The 19,018-nt window shown below is 40.4% G+C and overlaps 1 protein-coding gene across 2 annotated transcripts in view; it reads right to left on the minus strand.

Moving 5' to 3' along the window:
- LOC101847707 (dnaJ homolog subfamily C member 13) overlaps nucleotides 1-19,018 on the minus strand; it is a 336,952-nt gene that overhangs the window by 64,371 nt on the left and 253,563 nt on the right. For both annotated transcript variants that reach the window (XM_005092779.3, XM_005092778.3), the window contains one exon: nucleotides 5,577-5,668. In XM_005092779.3, the coding sequence (XP_005092836.1) occupies nucleotides 5,577-5,668 (92 nt within the window). The remainder of the gene's footprint in view (nucleotides 1-5,576; nucleotides 5,669-19,018) is intronic.

Here is a 19,018-nt window from a genome sequence, read left to right on the forward strand (position 1 = left end):
TGTAGCGGTTAAGACCTTCGCTGTCGCATGGATGAGACCTAATGTTGATTCCCAAGAGGGGAGAAAATTGTTATCTAGTATCTCTATCTTTCTACTGTGAGGTTGTATCTCTCTCAGCCCATGTTGGCCCTAACAGACAGGAAGGGGGTATAAAATCACCTAAATTTAATTAATAAAAAAACAAAACAAACATACACAGGCAAAGAAGCAGCGCAGGAAAGGCATAATAATAACAATAATAAATCTCAGAAGACCAAGATCTCAGAGGAAATGTTTTCAACTGCTGGAGCAGTAGGAGAAACACTAAACAAAACATATATAATATGCAACTATACATAACAATCAAGAGAAAGATGTTTGCTTCTCCGCTCGACACCATCAGTATGAAAGGTAACAGAGGCTGCAAAAGGAAGGCAAAATACATAATAAGTAAACTCCCTACGATACCATGCCTATATGACCAATTACCAGACCAGCAATATTCTCATTCAACAACAATATTCCATTTTTTTCATTTCACAACTGAAGTTCAAAGTAACATGGGCTTCTGAGCCACTGAACTTGGCAAGAGCAACAATAATATATCCTTGTTCTGAGGAGCTCAATACTAATTATTTCACCTTGCCTTACTGCCAGGTGAACTTATCTGATCATCAAGATTTTTTCGATTTCTTTTTAATTCTGCACCCAATGACTGCTGCGTAATGCACACAGAGTCTGGGTAAACGCCTTTTGACCCACCCCAGTCGATAAAGATTTTCTAGTACTTGACCTGCGCTTTCTTCAATTAACCTTTTCCTTCTTGGAATGATACGAATTCACATTTTTTTTATCACGTTGGAGGAAGACCAAAGCCCACCACATTTTTCAATATCCTTTGAAAGTTTCATTTTAGTATTCAAATAATATAAAAATTTTAAAAAGTATCTTTGGCCGTTAATGATAATGTTGGTCACTCTCGTTCTACCAGAACTAGATCTAGTCGTACCATTGACAGCAGTTGTTTGTTTAGGCCCTACATCATCATCATCATGCAGTGCCAGATCTGCAACAGACATGATCATGGTTTTCCATTCATTCCTTTGCTCGGATGCTCTCAAAAAAGCTACGTTTCCCTGATCTTTCCCTGTTCCCTAAGTAGGCCTATGTTGTTCTGGGCCTACCCCTGCCTCGCTTGCCCTCAATTTTGCCAGTGAGAGCTAGATGTTCAAGACCCTTATATATGTCTATTCAGGTGTCCCAAAAACTGCATTTGTCTTTTCCTGATTGTTTTTAAGATTGAGCGTCCCACGTGGGCTTCATCAAGCACTACCTCATTTGATTTCTTTTTCTTCCACAATACTCTTAGCAGTCTCCTAAGAAACCACATTTCTGTTGCTTCTATTTTATTTTCACTGTCTTTAGTGATTGTCCAGCATTCACAGCCATATAGAAGGGTTGACCAAACATAGCATCTCAGGACTTTCATTTTGGTGTTCATTGAGATGTTTCTATTTTTCAGAATTGGGCTCATTTTTATTGAAACTAGCCTTAGCCATTGTAGTTCTCCTTTTTATTTCTGTGGAACATTTGGCGTCAGATGTTATCATATATATCCCAGATATTTAAACTGTTCGACTTGTTTGATCTTTTCACCTTTGCTAATAAGATTACAATTAGGGTTTGCTGCTTTATTGGATATTACCATGCATTCTGTTTTCTTTACATTCAACAATAATCCTTTATGTTCACTTTCTGTTACAACAGTATCTAGAAGCCCTACATCAGTTACATTAAAAATCCAGAGTTACTTGCCCCTGACTTCAGGCTCTGCGGGGGAATTTCTATTTTAACCTTACAAAGTGAACTGGGGTAGTGTAGTACAGTTCGATTTCCTCCTACAAAACTTTAATTACTTTTAACAAAAATGGCATTTCTAGAGAGCTAATTTATGTTTTTTCTATTGGTTAGGGGGTTGTGAAGGCTTGTATGCATCCCTGTAGAATCTCAGGTAGGTGGCAATGCCCAAACATCTTGCCTCAAGAGAACAAAGGTGCAATGTTCACTGTCTTGTTTTCCATCAACCTTCACAGGGATTTCTTAGACAGTAGACAACTGTGGAAGGGGGGGGGGGGGGGGGGTGTAAGCACACTCTAAGTTCTGAGAGATGGGAGCCACAAAGTGCAACCAATGACAAGTGATCATCTGAGCAGTTCAGTTGAGTAAGGGGTCCCATCGAGTAAGGGGTAACGCGTTCCTTCCACAGTGAGTCGTCTGCATCACCAAGCATAGCTTGCGTTAGCCCAATCACCGCCATCTGCTGGTTGTTGTTGAAGAACGTGAGGTTAGATGTGTGTTTGGACGTGTGAATGTGAGAAAGGCGTGTGGTCCAGACGGTGTGCAACCCAAAATCTGAAAATGTGTTCAGCACAACTTAGTTTTATGTACACCTATATTATCAACCAGTCGTTGTTGACACATGCTATTCCCACTATTTGTAAATGTTCTGAAATCGTCCCCCTTCCAAAGAAAGAAAAAATTACTGAAATGAATGACCTGAAGCCAATAGCCTTAACATCGGTAGTTATAAAATGTCTAGAAAAAATTGTGCTAAAAAGACTACGAACGTACATAGAACCCCCCCAGGACCCTCTACAATTTGCATATCGTCACGGGAGAAGTGTGGAAGACGCCATTTTACTATTTCTTGACAACATATATAGACATTTAGACAAGCCTAAAACATACTGTAGGATCCTGTTTGTTGATTTTTCGTCAGCCTTTAATACTATCCAGCCAGCTATCCTTTTAAAGAAATTAGAAAACATAGGTGTTAACGTCAATTTAATATCATGGATAGGCAATTTTCTTACCAACCGAACCCAGTATGTAAAATTAAAACATTCTTCATCGACATACATCACAACAAATACAGGGGCCCCTCAAGTATGTGTTTTGTCACCAGTTTTATTCACACTATACACGAACGATTGCCAAATAAACAACAGTAACATCAAGTTGATAAAATTTGCAGATGATTCAACCATAATTGGGCTAATTCAGGCTGACCATAACGAAACCGCTTACCGGAATTTTGTACTTAATTTTTCTGAATGGTGTGAAAATCATAAGCTGCTTTTAAATGTGAAAAAAACAAAAGAACTTGTCGTTGATTTTAGAATAAAGAAACTGCCCCTGCAGCCACTCAAAATGAAATGTGAAAACATCGAGCAAGTGTCAGACTATAAGTATTTGGGTGTTACAATAGACAACAAACTCAACTGGTGTGTCCACACTTCTCTCCTGCATAAAAAAGTGAACAAAAGACTATTTTTTTTAAGAAAGCTAAAGTATTTTCAAGTTGATAAAACATTGATGTCCATGTTCTACCATTCAACCATAGAAAGTATGATCAATTTTTGTATAACAGCATGGGCCGGGAACACAAGACAACAAGATAAAGAAAAATAAAATCGACTAATACGGAAAGCATGTAAAATTTCAACATCTTCATTACCCTACTTGGATGAATTGTACATAACAGCTTGCACTAAGAAAATTAATTCCATCTTTTTAGACAACAAACACCCCTTGTTCCCTCAAATAAAAACATCAGTCAGAAGTAAAAGACCCATGCTTCTGATCTGTAACAAAGAAAGATACAGAAGGTCATTTTTACCATCATCTATCAAAATGCTTCCATCTTAACCATCTTGTTTAGTGTACTTACGACCTTAGAGCATGCATCAAAATAACATTGAGTGTGTATCTAGCTTACGATTATTATTGTTTATATTGCTGCTCATTTATATTATGCATGTGATTGTAAGCCTACTTGTGTGTGCATGTGTGTGCACGTGTGGGTGTGTTTGTGTTTGTGTGTGTGTGTGTATGTGTGTGTGTGTGTGTGTGTGTGTGTGTGTGTGTGTGTGTGTGTGTGTGTGTACTCGTGGTGGAACACCAAACCAATGTGCCAGGATCTGGACAATAAAGATGTATCTTATCTATCTTATCTCCTGGCTATCTGCTATTAACATTTCCGTTCATGGAGCAGAATAATTCGAGGGGTGGCCAAATCTACTCAGACAGAGGATCGTCACGTCATGGATCAGGGAGCATTTGCCAGGATATCTGTAGGGACGTCATCTGTTTCCAGGCAGCCTATTCCTTACAGCTACAAGGCCTTCTGGGTCAAAAGAGACGTCTCACGAAGAGTCATCTGGCAGTCTGAGGGTACCATGCCCCGTCTATAGAGTTCCCACAAGAGGGAGGGAAGAAGATGTCGACAGTGAATTCCTGAATGAACAGGTTGGCCTGCTGTGACGCCAGACCTACCATAATGGTGGATGTGTACGAACCCTTCTACGAGCCGAAGGGTTGTTGCTCACTTCGCATCTCACAGGGCTATGGTACCTCCTGGCCAGAGCTCCGTCTGCAACTCCTACTCCTATGCAAAGAGCAGGGGTCCCCAGGCTGCTCGACAAGGACGGGGAGTTGACTTGGTAGAAGCTGGCTTGCCAGAGAGCGTCTGGGGTTTCACCATCAACCCTTACAGCCCTAGCTAAATGATATATCTATCAATATAACTTGCCACGGGAGCATTTTCCATCGTTGATCAACAAAAAATTCGGAAGATAAAATATTTATTTTACCATAACTTTTTACAGAAGCGTCGTACAAACTCCTGGTGAGTTGTAAACTCTTCTGCTTCCAATGCTAATACACGTGATTTCTACAGCCACCTACAATGATTAGAGAAGGAAAATTCCAGTCATATTAACCATTCGAAACGTGCTACGTTATTTATTTGTCAAAATTTGCGAGCCACGTGTTGTGGTAGAATGCGTCACGACCCTTGTACTTTTAACTCAAAAGTCTGTAATGTTACGCATTTCTCTCCCCATTGAAACCAAAATGGAAACAAAAAGCACATATGTGGCACGACGAGGTGGAATCAGGCACTCGTCAATTATTGGGCATGTGCAGTTGTTAATATCACCTGAAAGCTTATGCGATTTGCCTCGCTTTCAATGAAAAAAATATCCAACTAGCTTGAATAGAAGTCAAGATATTTGCGATTGAAAAAGGTGGGGTAACCCGGTTTCAGTGGCAACTTCAACAGCTTAAGGGTCTTTGAAAACTGAAAATTACATACTTTGAGCCTTTAAACAAGGGTTTTCTGTAAAATTAACATGGAAATGTGTTTTTATACAAACATAAACGGTGTTAAGCCAAAAAACAAAATTTCGATAAAAATTGCCAAACTCTTTGAAAAATGCATTTTTCTCCAATTTCATTATTTCGACGAGTGCCTGATTTCACCATGATGCCTCACATATAGACCTCTCGTTTCATGTTGGCTTTATGATGCTAGGCCGAGAACTAATAAAGTAATGAGCCGGGAAGCCGAAAAACCGGGATTTTCGCTGAAATCGCCACTCGCTGGGCGAGTGTGAAACCCCGTAACTGAAGGCCCTACTTCAATGTCAATATTTTAAAGACATTTTATTCCTGTCACCACCACTTAACAGAACAGCCTGCAATACTTCACTTAGGTTGTCAGCATTGGTTCTGGAGACTCTTACACAGACTCTTACCTCTAGAGTGAACTGCTGTAATTTGGAGAACTCTTCCATCCTGAGCAGGGCAAAGATCAGCTTGAAGTGACCAATGCACTGAATCTCCACACCTGTGATAGGTAAGAAAAGTCAATCAGAACTACACACCAACTTATTCAAGTTCAGGGGGTTTTTTTGGTGGTTTTTTTTTTTCAAAGTCAGTGTTTTAATGCCCCCACAGACACAATTTTGATTACATGTATATAATCTAAGACTAAGAGGCAGACTTTGACCCTGTCTGTCAGGGCTAACCCAGGGTGACAGGAGTACAATATCCTAGCAGAAAGACTAAGACCTGTCCTCAGAGAAAGTTGCATTTGAAAATAGCAAAAGTTGCAAAAAGTTGCAAGAAAAATTAGCAAAAGTTGCGAGAAAACTTGCAAGACATGTATAGCTAAAACAATGCCACGGAACTATTGGAATACATTGTTGCTATGCTCATTGCAATCAAAAGTAACCAATATATGAGGTTTGTTCGATCAAAATCAGAAGTTAAATGTGAATGTCTACCAAAACAAAAAAACCTTAAAAAAACCCCAACTGCATGAAGGTTGCATGGAGTACAAAAACAGTTTTTCCCCTGACACATGCGTCAGGTCCTTGCTGACGTTGGGCAGGTGTGACCAGCTTGGTTTTGGGGCTGTTCAAATATAATCTTAACACTTTGTTTGGGACTTTTTGACCCCCCCCCCCTCCCTTACACTTTTTTTACACGTTCCTGCCCCCCCCCCCCCCCCCCCAACCCGAAAAAATCCAGAAATTTGCTTATAATAATATGACCTTTATATTGCGCAAATCCGTGTTACAATCACTCCTCTGTGCGCTTTACTTTTAAAATTAATAAAATAAATTTCGGGAAAAAAATTTTAAACCCAGTGGAAATAAATAAATACGGTACAAGCGGAACATTTCCAGAAAAATTTTGGGGGTTTTTTTACCCCCCCCGGGGGAAACCAAATTAAATCGAACCCATTAGTCAGGGAGGCCCCAAGATTCCACCCGGTGGGAAGGGGGAGGGCACATAAACATAAATCCCGGCCGCTCGGGGTTCACTGTATCGCCAAAATACTGTACAAAAATACGTTGTCATAAATTGTATTTCCCTTGATTATTTTTTCACCTTACAAAATTGTAATCTTACATTGGTTCAACCCCCCCCCCCCCTTTTTTTTCTAACACTTTACTTTTTTTTACAGGAGTCAAAGACTACCCCCCCCCCCCCCACACACCTTTTTTTTCCTGGCGTAAGATACATGTATTATTTGAACGTCCCCTTTCGGGGTTTTCTTGAGGAATCGATCCATGTCTAGATCTAACCTCCTAGCCTAAGATTTAAAGTCTTTCACAAATTTTTATACTAGATATATCTACCTGGTGATATGGAACCAAGCGATCTAAGTAAATCAGACGACCGTGTTTACGATAGATTTACTCTCTAGATCTAGATCTAGCTACAAGAATCTAGACTAGAAGATGATTCAGTCCAAACAAGACTATTGGGTCGGTTTGCTCGCCAGATTGATGGCACAAAGCGGCTATCGTGGCCCAAGTCGATGGCGCCCGACTCGTACTCGTTGTTTCAAAACAAACACGTTGTTTTCAGGCGACGAGTCGGGCGATCATCCCGACCAGACCTGACCCGGCCCGCGGGTCACTGGGCGGCGGCGGGCACCCCAAATTTCTGTGATTCTAATAAAATTTGATTATTATTTTCCCAAATTTTGCGGGAAATTGGCTAAAATTTGCGAATTCACAAAAATGGTAAAAGTTTTTTAGGGCAAAAGTTGCGCGCGCAACTTGCGGGTTGCGGGCGCAAATTTCTCTGAGGACAGTAAGATACTTGGCAAAAATTATCCCCACACAGGAATAATCAACTTGTCTCCTGTTCGCTATAGCAAAAAACCTACACCTCAGACACTGGTTTAGTTAAGTAAGAGTTTTATGGCGCTCGCAACTGCATAAGGTCATATGAGCACGCGAAACAAGTTGGTTGCATTCACAACAGTTCACTGCACGGTTTGATTTTGGTCAATATTTCTATCAAAATTAAAATGTTAAAATGGTGAAAATTCGTGGTTAAAAGATCCCTTGTTTTAAAATAATTGAAATTTGAACAACGATATTCACAATTTACCGTAAAGGCCAAAGGCCTTTATAAAATCAAGAATTCTGCTGGGATAAACGACAAAGAACAGATCTTGAAATTTTTCGCATTTAAAATACTTCCCTCGGGTCTTTCTGAAGTCTGGAGATTCTGTAAAGATGTTTCAAATGGTAAAATCTGCATCGTATCCAAAACAGAGCGGTTTCTCTTCTCCCTGAAGGAGGTATTTGTGTGTTAGTGAAGTGTGTTCGATGCGTAATCGGGTAAAAATGACTGTGTCTCTTCTGGAGAGGCTCGAAGGTTTTTGGGGACCCAATTTGGCCATAATGTTGGGGAGTTTGTTCTTAATTTGTTTCTCCCAAAGACTGGAGGTGTAGTTTTTAATTTATTTTTAAAGTGGGTCTGTGGGAAAGCATTTGTCGTTGACTCCAGCAGAAGGGACAATGAATCCTTCGCCAGGAGATCCACCTGCTAGTTTCCTTGGATGCCAACGTGGCTAGGTAGCAATGCGAACATGATGCTTTTCCCGGTTTCAGTCAAAGCATGTATTTTTTTGTTGTAACCAAACTATTTGTCAATGGCCACTGCAAAGAAAATGGAGGTTTCGCGAAGGAGTCTCCCCTGGTGTGCACTGTTAGAAGAGAGGGCAGCGGCGCCTACAGCAGAGTACGATTTAGAGCCACCTGTGAAGATTAGCTCCGCACTTGGGTCTTTTTCTATAAAAGGGTTTTGCATTCTGCTTTAAATGTTTTGGTGTTTGTGCTTGCTTTGTTTTGTGTGGTGAGCTGCAAGTCTACTTTTGCCATGGCAAGGTGCCACGGAGGGAGGTCGGGGAAAAGAAATTGTTCGATGTCTTGTTTGGAAAAGTGTATGTTTTTGAGGTCCTCAAGGACTTTGAGGTCGAAGGGTTTGATGAGTTTTTCGTTGTTTTTGAATGTGTCTATGGTGTCTGGGTGCGTTCTGTAAAGACAGTTGTGAGCTTGGTTCTCTGGGGTTGAGCTCTGTTTAGTTGCTTACTGTAGTGAGAGTTGTGAGGACAAAATAGGGGTTAGCTGGGTCTGGGTGAAGTACAGTGTGACTTCATGTCACAGAGGCGTTAACGCTAGCCGTGAAGGCCGACCCGGGTCACCCGAAACCATGCTGACTTAAGGGGCTCTGGTGAAACCGTGACTGGCCTAGCAAGCCGACGGCAGATAAACCATGTTACGAAACAAACAAAGGAGAACACACGGACTGATGCAAATGGAAAAAGAACAGGAAAAGTAAACGGACAGCGAGCTAGAACAACGATTAAAATAGGCACATGGAATGCAGCGGACTTGAAGACAAAGAACCAGAAATAGTGAATTTCAAGGAAAGAAAGAATATAGCAATCATGGGCTTGTTAAAGATAAGGAAGAGAGGTAACCACAGCAAGCTGATCCAATAAGGCTACCTACTGATCTGGAGCGGAACACCTGAAAATGAGAGAGCCATGGTGCAGCTTTCATCATACATCTAGTCAAAATGGATACAATCTACGAAGCCAACCAGATTTCAGAGAGAATAGTGAGCATTAAACTCATAGAGGGTGGCAAAACAAAAATGTACATCCAAACATACACTCCTTGTAACGACAGCTACGCAGAGGAAGACAGACAATCGTATTCCCAAGACCAGAGTGACCACATTAACACCATCAAGAACAAAGAAGATATATTTATCTAGGGTGATTTAAAAGGCAGAGTTGAACAAAGAAGAACCCCCTGGGTAGAGTACTTGAGACCCCACAGTGATAAAGATACAGACTGCAACAGCAATGGAGAAATGATACTAAACCTATGCGCTGAGCATAACATGATGATAACGAGCACATTTTTCCAACACAGACAAAGCAAAATCAAGACCTGGTACAGATGGAATGACCTGAACCATGCATCACAAATTGATTTCATCCTGACACGCAGAAAACAAAGACATACCGCCAAAGATTCGAGAGCTGTTCCAAACTACATCATCGACACGGACCACAGACCTGTGATACTTACTCTCAGAACCAGCAAGGTAAAGCAAACAAAAAAGAACAGGGGAAAAAACCATGACCAACCTGAGAAAATTGGAAGAAACAGACATCAAGAAGGCAGTCGAGGATAACATTACCAAGGAGTTCAATAAACTGTAACCTGAGACCAAAGACGTAGAAGACGAAAGGCAAACATTCAAAAAATCCCTGTCAGGAATACTGAAAAACAGTTGTGGCACCAAATGAATATGTGGAAACAAAGGCAAAAGAACATGCTGGTGGAATGATGAAACCGAAGAAGAAATTAAAATGAAAAAGAAGATATTCAAGAAATGGCAGAAGTCAAAGACCGAAGAGGACTATATAGAATACAGGAAAGTGAGAAGAGAGACCAAAAGAATCATCAAAACTGCTAAAGAAAAATGCATGGTGAGAAACTGACCAAAATCTGCAAGCAGCATGCGGGTAAGAAAAGATCCATACACCCCGACATGCATTATAAACAATAAAGATGGTAATGCTATTCTCAGCAAGCATGCCATTAAGAAAAGATGGAAAAATTACTTCAAGAACTACTCAACCCAGACGCTTGCCATGGACAACAAGAAGAGTTCCAACCATCATATGGAAAGCATACATAACCACCCATACATCTCAGTGAAATCGATAAGGGAAACTCAAAACCAGCCCCAGAACAAAGCCCCAGGACCACATAACATCTCAGTGGAAGCCATAGCAGCTTGTGGAAACACTGGCGTACGGTGGCTGAGTCGAATTTTTAAAAGAGCCTGGGAGAAAAGGAAATGCCCAGAAAACTGGCAGAAATCCATAGTGCTCCCATTAAGGAAAAAGAAAAGTAACAAACGGGATTGCACAACGTACAGAGGCATTTCTTTATTAAGTCACACAGGGAAAATATAAGCAAAGATAAGACCTGTTGTAGAGAGAAATCTGAGCAAAGCTCAGTTTGGACTCCAAAAGGGAAAAAGATGCACAGATGCAGTATTCGCATAAAGACAGATGTGCGAGAAAACAATAGAACACAACAAAGAATCCAACACATCCTCTTTATAGACTAGGAGAAGGCTTTTGACAGAGTAAACCATGCATAACTTAGGAAGACTCTCGAAAAGTATGGCGTCAGAGGACAAATGTCAGATAATGTCAGAGCTCTATACACCAACAGCAGAAGGTCAGTAAGATTAAGAAAGAAGGAAGGCAATACAGACTGGTTCAAAGTAAGATCTGGAGTACAACAGGGGTGCGTTCCATCTCCCCTCCTGTTTATAATATATATAAGGACCTAATAATGCAAGACGCAAACCAAAGCCCAGAAAACCTAAATGAACTTCTATTCGCAAATGACCAATGTCTTATTCATCCAAACCAACAAAGCCTCCAAAATCACACTACTGAAGTCAACAACAGCTGCAAGAAATTTAACGAGAAAATAAGCCCCCCCCCAAAAAAGAAGTTATGACAGGGAGCCGAAAGCGTAGTCCCCTGAAAATCAATGTTAATAGCAAACAACTGAAACAGGTGAAGGAGTTTAAATATCTTGGCAGTACTTTTTCTGAAAATGGGTCCATAGACAGAGAAACAGAAATGCAAACCCAAAAAGCCAACGCTGTCACCTACCAGCTCGCATGCCTCCTATCCCATCCAAACATCTCCATGGACACAAATAGACAGCTTATCACCTCAATCAATACAAAATTTGAATGAGCAAAGGTCTTAAGTCATTCAAATTAAGTACTGATTGTTTCTTTGGGACAGGAAATATTTTAGAGCATTTCTCTCCAGGAAATGCTCTGAAATAATTCCTGTCCCACAGAAACAATCACTGCAAAATTTGAATGACCTAAAACCTGTGGCTTTAACATCAGTCCTTACGAAATGTTTACAAAAACTGTTTCTGAAAGAACTGAGGAAATCAACTGAAGACATACAGGATAAAACGTAATTTGCCTATCGTGCCAAGAGGGGCGTAGAGGATGCCATTATTGTGTTCTTAGATAACATTTACAAACATCACATAGACACATCAAGAACTAACTGCAGGATACTTTTTGCAGATTTTTCACCCGCTTTCAACACAGTCCAAAACAACATAATGGGTTCAAAATTAATTAATATGAACATAAACAAGAACATTATAGCTTGGATTCTTGAGTTCTTAACCAATCGACCTCAATATATGTAAAATTAAATGGTCGTAATATTCACAAACACTGGTGCACCCCAAGGTTGTGTAATCTCCCCTGTCTTGTTTACGCTCTACACCAATGACTGTACTTTGGATAATAAAAACATCAAACTAATAAAATTTGCGGATCATTCCACTCTACAAGGCCTTATAACAACAAATGAGAATCAATACAGAGACTGTAAATGTATTTACAAATTGGAGTGACAACCACTTCCTTCTACTAAATGAAAAAAAGACAAAGGAATTAATTATAGACTTCAGAGTAACAAAACACCAGTTGCAACCACTATTTATTAAAGATGCAGAGGTAGAGGTGGTAAGCTCTTACAAGTATCTTGGAATAACTATTGATAAAAAGCTTGATTGGCATCCCCACGCTGCTCTTGTGCATTGAAAAGTAAATCAATGTTCCTTTCAAGGAAATTAAGTTTTCGGGTCGATAATAAGATGATGTCCCTTTTATACCATTCTATGATTAAAACAGTGCTATTATTGTGTATTTGCTGTTGGGCTGGGAATTGTACAGAGAAAGATAAAGAAATGACAGAATCATTAAGAAAGCCAACAAGATCTCCGGATATGATTTTACTAGAATTGATGAAATGTATAACACCACAAGCATGCATAGAAAAGACAAAAAGCATTATAAACGATCCATAATAGCCCTGTCCACGTAAATTGTAAGATCACGCAGCTGCAGATTTGTACCTCTAAAAACAAAGAAAAAAAGACATAAAAGAAGTTTTTTACCATCTAGCATATAAGGCTATTGTCAGAATAATCATCAGTGTGTATTGCTCTTTCGAGTATGTATCTACATAACTCTAAAGGTTTTGTAATTAGTTTAGTTTTAGTAGAAGTTTTACGGAGCTCGCAACTGCATAAGGTCATATGAGCGCCAAGGGGTGGATGTCAACAGAGAAATCCTTACAGGGAATCAGACTTACTCTGCTCACCTCTCTCGCCTCAACAGCACAAAGTCTGCTTCGACTATTAGGGCTCCCCGGAAATAGTGGGTCAGAAGAGTGTGACAAACATACAAAAGAAGTAGAGGAAAAAATGACAATAGTAAGGATTAGGAAAGAAAAAGCAGCAGATCCCTGTTGTAGATCAGGCACAGTTATGAGAGTGACATTGATGAATCAGCCCATTTACAATTCTACTGTGCATGAACGAGAAATGTCCCCCCTTTGGGAATGGCCTAAAGACACTTTAGTCAGTGGCACCGCCCAGGGGTCATCATCATCCGGTGCCTTGCCGACTGACGTGGGCAAACATGGACCTCCACTTCACTCTGTCTTGAGTAGCAGCAATGGTGTGTGTTGTTCTTGCCGCTCCTAGCCATGTTGTCATCTTGTCCAGTATCTTTTTCCTCTGTCTGCGTCAGCCTCTCTTTCCATCAAATTTGCCTGTTGTTACAATATTCTCCAATGTTTCTTTCCGCATTGTGTGTCCGAAGAAATTTGCCTGTCGCTTTCTTAATTTCGTCATAAGCTGTCTTCTACAATTTGCTTCAACCAAGACTTCTTCATTTGTTTTTCTAGCTGTCCTTGGGATACGTAGCATGCATCTTATGAACCACAACTCTGTCGCCACAATTGTCCTTTCCAGCTGTTTATTGACTGTCCATGCTTCGCACCCATATAATAGGATTGGCTCGATGTAACTTTTCAGTACTCTGTTTCTCGTTTCCAGTGACAGTACGGTCTTGTAATTAAATTCCTGCATGAGGTTGAATGATGCATCTGATGCGATATGTACCTTTTGTCAGCTTTACTTCTCTTTTCATATTGAATTATAAGTGAATCAGTTAATAAATAAGGAAATAAAATGGGATTGAAAAAGGCATACAAAATCCAATATGGCCGCCGTTTCCATAGCAACCGATTCACAATATACTTTTTTAACTATCGATTTCAAATCCCCCAAAACACACGATGTCCCACAGCAAATATCGGCACTCTAGGCCTCATAATAGCCAAAATAGACCTCAGGTGCCCCACCAGCCCAAGACAAGGAGAGTTTTACCAAACAAATTAACACACCAATGAAACCAAACTTCTCCTATAGGTAGGGCAATGCCCACTTTTGGTTTAGGTCATGATTTCTGGAAACCCCCGAAATCTGGATTAACCTGTTTGTCCTTAAAAGCAACCTATTAAAGCCATAAAAAAAGCTAATTGAGCTAGTAGGAACATAAAATGCTGTGCCTTTAACAATAACATAAATGTGAATTCCTGCTCCTTTTGTTAGCATCACTTTAGTCTTGTTGGTGGCTGCATAAAGAAAGCCAGAGCACAGGGTATTTAAACCATACAGACACAATGCGTTTTATTGTTGTATCACATCTCCTGCAAATACCACCCTCATTGGATGCTGCCAGAGATGTTTAGAAAGAAAAACTGCAATAATGTATTTATCCTGTGTACATTCTTTTTCAGTAAAGAGATTGGTGTTGTATACTGAAGATTAGTCAATATATCATTATTTAGGAGGATACACATTCCATTGGACTTACAAAAAGCAGTGCTTCCACTAGCTGAAGTTGAAAAGAAAGGAAAATTGTGTCGTGGGTCTGGGGGCTGGCCCAGCAGGGTCAAGGGACAGCGTCCTGGTGGGGGCTCAGGGGGCGAAGCCCCCGAAGAAATTGAAATCAAAGTGTATACAGACCCGGTAACCGGGAACAAAGTCACGAAGTATGCAGACCCGGTAGGGGAACTCTTTTGTGATTTCAGAAAGTTTTAGCGCCCAGACCTGGTAGTGTGTGTGTGTGTGTGTGTGTGTGTGTGTGTGTGTGTGTGTGTGTGTGTGTGAGAGAGAGAGAGAGAGAGAGAGAGAGAAAGAGAGAGAGAGAGAAAGAGAGGGAGAGAGAGAGAGAGAGGGAGAGGGAGAGAGAGAGAGAGAGAGAGAGAGAGAGAGAGAGAGAGAGAGAGAGAGAGAGAGAGAGAGAGAGAGAGAGAGAGAGAGAGAGAGAGAAAGAGAGAGCAGGGGGAAGTGCTAGCAAAATGTATATGACATGCCCCCGTTGGCAGGAGGGAACAAGAGAAAGATAGAATGGGAAATAGGTGGGGAGAAAGAAAGACAGAGACAAACAAAGAAAAAGAGAATGCGAGCGATACACAGAGAGAGAGAGAGAGAGAGAGAGAGAGAGAGAGAGAGAGAGAGAGAGAGAGAGAGAGAGAGAGAGAGAGAGAGAGAGAGAGAGAGAGAGAGAGAGAGAGAGAGAGAGAGAGAGAGAGAGAGAAGAGGGGGGGGGGGGGTGACAGAGAAATAGAGAGGGTGACAGCTCGATTGAAATTATAACATTGTTCTTTTCTTCAAATTGTGATTCCTCCAATTCCAAAACAGAGGAAAAACGATTGTTCTTCGAAAAGACATCCGCAATCTTCATTTAGAGCTAGATCTAGGCTAGCCTCGAAACTAGATCAATGATTTATGTCAGTCTGTCTAGATCTAGACCTATGCCATAGATCTAGAAGAGCCTAGGTAGTGTACATCTATGGTCAACCCTGAGCCAAGAGGGTGCTGAAACTTTCCGAAATCACAAAAGAGTTCCCCTACCGGGTCTGTATACTTTGTGACTTTGTTCCCGGCTACCGGGTCTGTATACACTCCCAATTGAAATTTAGTGCTTTCAGAGGGTTGAAAATGGCATTTGGGAGCCTGTTTGAAGAGGTTGCCTGCAAACCATAACATTTATTTTTTCACCAACATTTGGTCTTGTCTGATTTCTTTACCAAGATCTACATAATATATTTCCATTGATGGCAATGTTTAAAAGCAGGTTCCCCTTCCATTGCTACTGTAATTCAATTAATTTGTCATCGCACCATTGATAGAAGGCAAAACTGGGAATAATGAATAGATATAGGTACATGTACCTTCACAATACAGTTACATGCTGTATACTCTAATTTTCCTTAAATTTCTCTCCTGAATATCGCATGTCACAGCCTCGGCACACCACTTCGAATTATTCTTGACTTTAGTAGTTTTACCACAAATTTCTTTCATCGCGGCCCTTATCGCGTTCCCGTGCCGTAGAATCTTCGTATTGATCATTTCTCTAGATCTAGACAAATTTGTAAAAAAGTTTCTTTCTGACAGTAATTTTTGGTCTACGATCACAAGTCAATTTACTTAATCAACGCGAAGATTTTCCTACCGCGGCAACAATCCGAAGATAGACAGACGGAATGAGTGAATGATAGAATGGAGGAAACTGGCACAAAAAGTTCGCCAGATTTTGATCCATTCACAGGTAAAAATGTACTGCCGACAAGCCCGCAATGAATGCATGGGGCATAGCGGGATAATGGCCGATTGCAAGAAATGCGCAATCTGGCAGGTTTCTTTAACTTATGGCCGAGAGAATTACCGTAAATATCCGTAACTTATACTAGTACAGTGGAATCCTGTTATAACGAGAGGGAGGGGACCGGTACGAAATGTCCGTTATAGCAGGATCCTCGTTAAAAGGGATCCAGTTATAAATTCAAAGGAAATAAAAAAGTAGGCCTAATCTATGAGTTTGGTGTTCTGTTTATTTCTTTTTGTTATCTCCCCTGATGATGGTGTTGCTCAACATGACCTCTTAGTCTTACTTGGATCAAAAATCGAATCAGGTTTCTTTCTCTAGCATTAGCGATGTTGACAGCTCGGCATTGGTGATCATTTCTCTAGGCTAACTCGCCCACTGTGGCTAACTCGCCCGCTGTGTTTTCCCCCACCCCACCACACCGTGTGGTGCGTTCCCGCATCTGCTTGCGCACGTCACACATTCGCTCCATGATCCATCTCAGCACTGTGACCTCTCCATCCCCGCATCGGAGAAGTGAGAGGCATGATAGGCCTAGATAATCTAGACTAGGCTGGCCTATCACTATCAGGCAATGCGTTCTGCTTCACAATGGCTTGTCTGCGCGTGTCACACCCTCCCCACTGATTCGCTATGGCCTTCATTGTTGGCCCACATGGGCTCTCCCATTCTCTGCTTCGCTAGATCACCAACAACTGGCGAGGTTTTACATGATATAAATGGCCTATACGCTGTGCACAGCAGCAGCAGGAATATTCCGCTATAACCGACTCGTGCGTTTATCTGATTGCGCTATAGCAGTATTTTGTTTACAAAGATAAAGAAGGGGAAAAACGGGGTTTTGGAATAATGTCTTTATAACAGACTTCTCGTTATTTCAGGACTCGTTATAAGTGGACTCTACTGTACTTGACGATACGAAGGCAAGTACGGATCTTTTGCTACGGAATTTCAGTAGTCCTACGCTGTCGCAGCTTTTTACGGAGGGAGTTTAAAACGATGGTGGAACAAGTATGGAACTGGCAGAAAGTACGGATTTCCGTAAAAATACGGAAGAGTGGAAGCACTGAAAAAGCCATGAATGAGGGGAAGTGTTTTGGTTATCATGCTCATGATAAGTCACCTGTACTACTGCAGACAAAATTTTTAAAGAATCAATTTTTAAAGACATTTTCCTGTCTTATTTACCAGTTTTATAAATATTTATAATTTCATTAATAAGTTATTAGCCACTGAAGTACGTGTTTGTTGCTTAGACTAACTATGAATAGATAGACATTTTAAGAGTATCTAATTCCAAAAACATGAGCAGCCATGGTATTGCTTCTTCGTACCAATAAAGAAATCAAGTTGTTTCTCAAAAGAACAAACTTGTGTGCATGTATGATATTGTATGTTTGTGTAAGACGATAAAACATCTGTTGAAAAATTCATTTTAATGGATGCTAACAATGACCTTTGTGTGACCCAAGCAACTGTTACTTGCTCACTCAATCGCCGAACCGACTAAGAGAGCGGAGTTTGTACGCCCTGCAAAGTATTGTCCCTGATTGCCCAGACCACAGCTGCAGTGTCCAAACTTAAAGTCAACTGGGTTGTAAAGAACATCGCCATCAGCTGCAAAATCAGACAGATGAGTTCTCTGTCCGTGCCCATATTTTTTTACGCATGTGAAATGTGAACCATAACAGAAGAAACCGTAATTGACTACTTCAGTGAAAAGAACATTTTGGAAATTTTATGGGCATGTCATATGATCATCTAGACAGGACAAGACTATTACTAGGGAACCGCACAAGGAGGGAGATGAAGAGGTGGACAGTGGAAACGATGAGAGACCATAAAGTAAAATGGCCATGACTGGAGCATCATATCAGGCAACAGAAAGCTTGGAACTGCGAGGAGTGAAAGAAGCTGATGGTAAAAAATAATTTCTTTTTAAATTTCAAAAATAAAAAAATTTCTATTGCTCACAGTTGGGAGTAAAAAAAACCCCAACTTAACTAATTACCACTTAATTATATCAAACTGCAAATAAAGATTGCATGAAAAATGTAAAATGGCCAAAGTCTGGGCTTCTTCTTTTCATTATGTTCATAGTCTTCATTGTAGTTCATGTCCTAACTGTAGCCATCCTCTTAGTAACATGCAATACTCTTTTTGTCTGCATATCTTCTTTGTGTTTTATGTTTATCATGGCTGCTTTGATACCATGGCTGCTCACGTTTTTGGAATTAGATAGTCTTAAAGATAAAAGCATCTTCTGTTGAAGGAGCTTTAAAAGAAAACAAACAAAATAAACTGCAGCTTTTCTGCATCCCTTATCATTTAACTAAGATCTTTGAATGCATACCATTTCAGAATTGTTCTTTTCACTGAAGTGGGAAATTCCGGTTCTCATGATCTCATTGTTTATGTGATCTCTATGCAAAATACAGAGGAGTATGCAGACCCTCTTTTGTGACCCACTTTCTACGAAAATATGAAAAAAAAAAACCTAGTTTCCTGTCATAATTATCAAACTTCTCTGATACATCAGTGTCTCCTGTTTAAAAGAAAACAAAAAAAAAAGAAACAGGAGCTTTCATGCGTCCCTTATCATTGAACTAAGATCTTCAAAGTAAAAAAAATAAAAATTCATAATCTTGAATTGGTAATAGAGTGGAATTTATACTTCATTAAAAACTGTAAGCTTATTTCGCAATCCCCAAAAACGTTTTCAAGCTAGTTTCTTCTTGTGGAAGTTTTCAAATGAAAAGAAGATTGGCATCAGCCCTCTGTGTTCACC

The sequence above is a fragment of the Aplysia californica genome, unplaced genomic scaffold (genome assembly GCF_000002075.1).
Source record: "Aplysia californica isolate F4 #8 unplaced genomic scaffold, AplCal3.0 scaffold00052, whole genome shotgun sequence".
Classification (NCBI taxonomy): Eukaryota; Metazoa; Mollusca; class Gastropoda; order Aplysiida; family Aplysiidae; genus Aplysia; species Aplysia californica.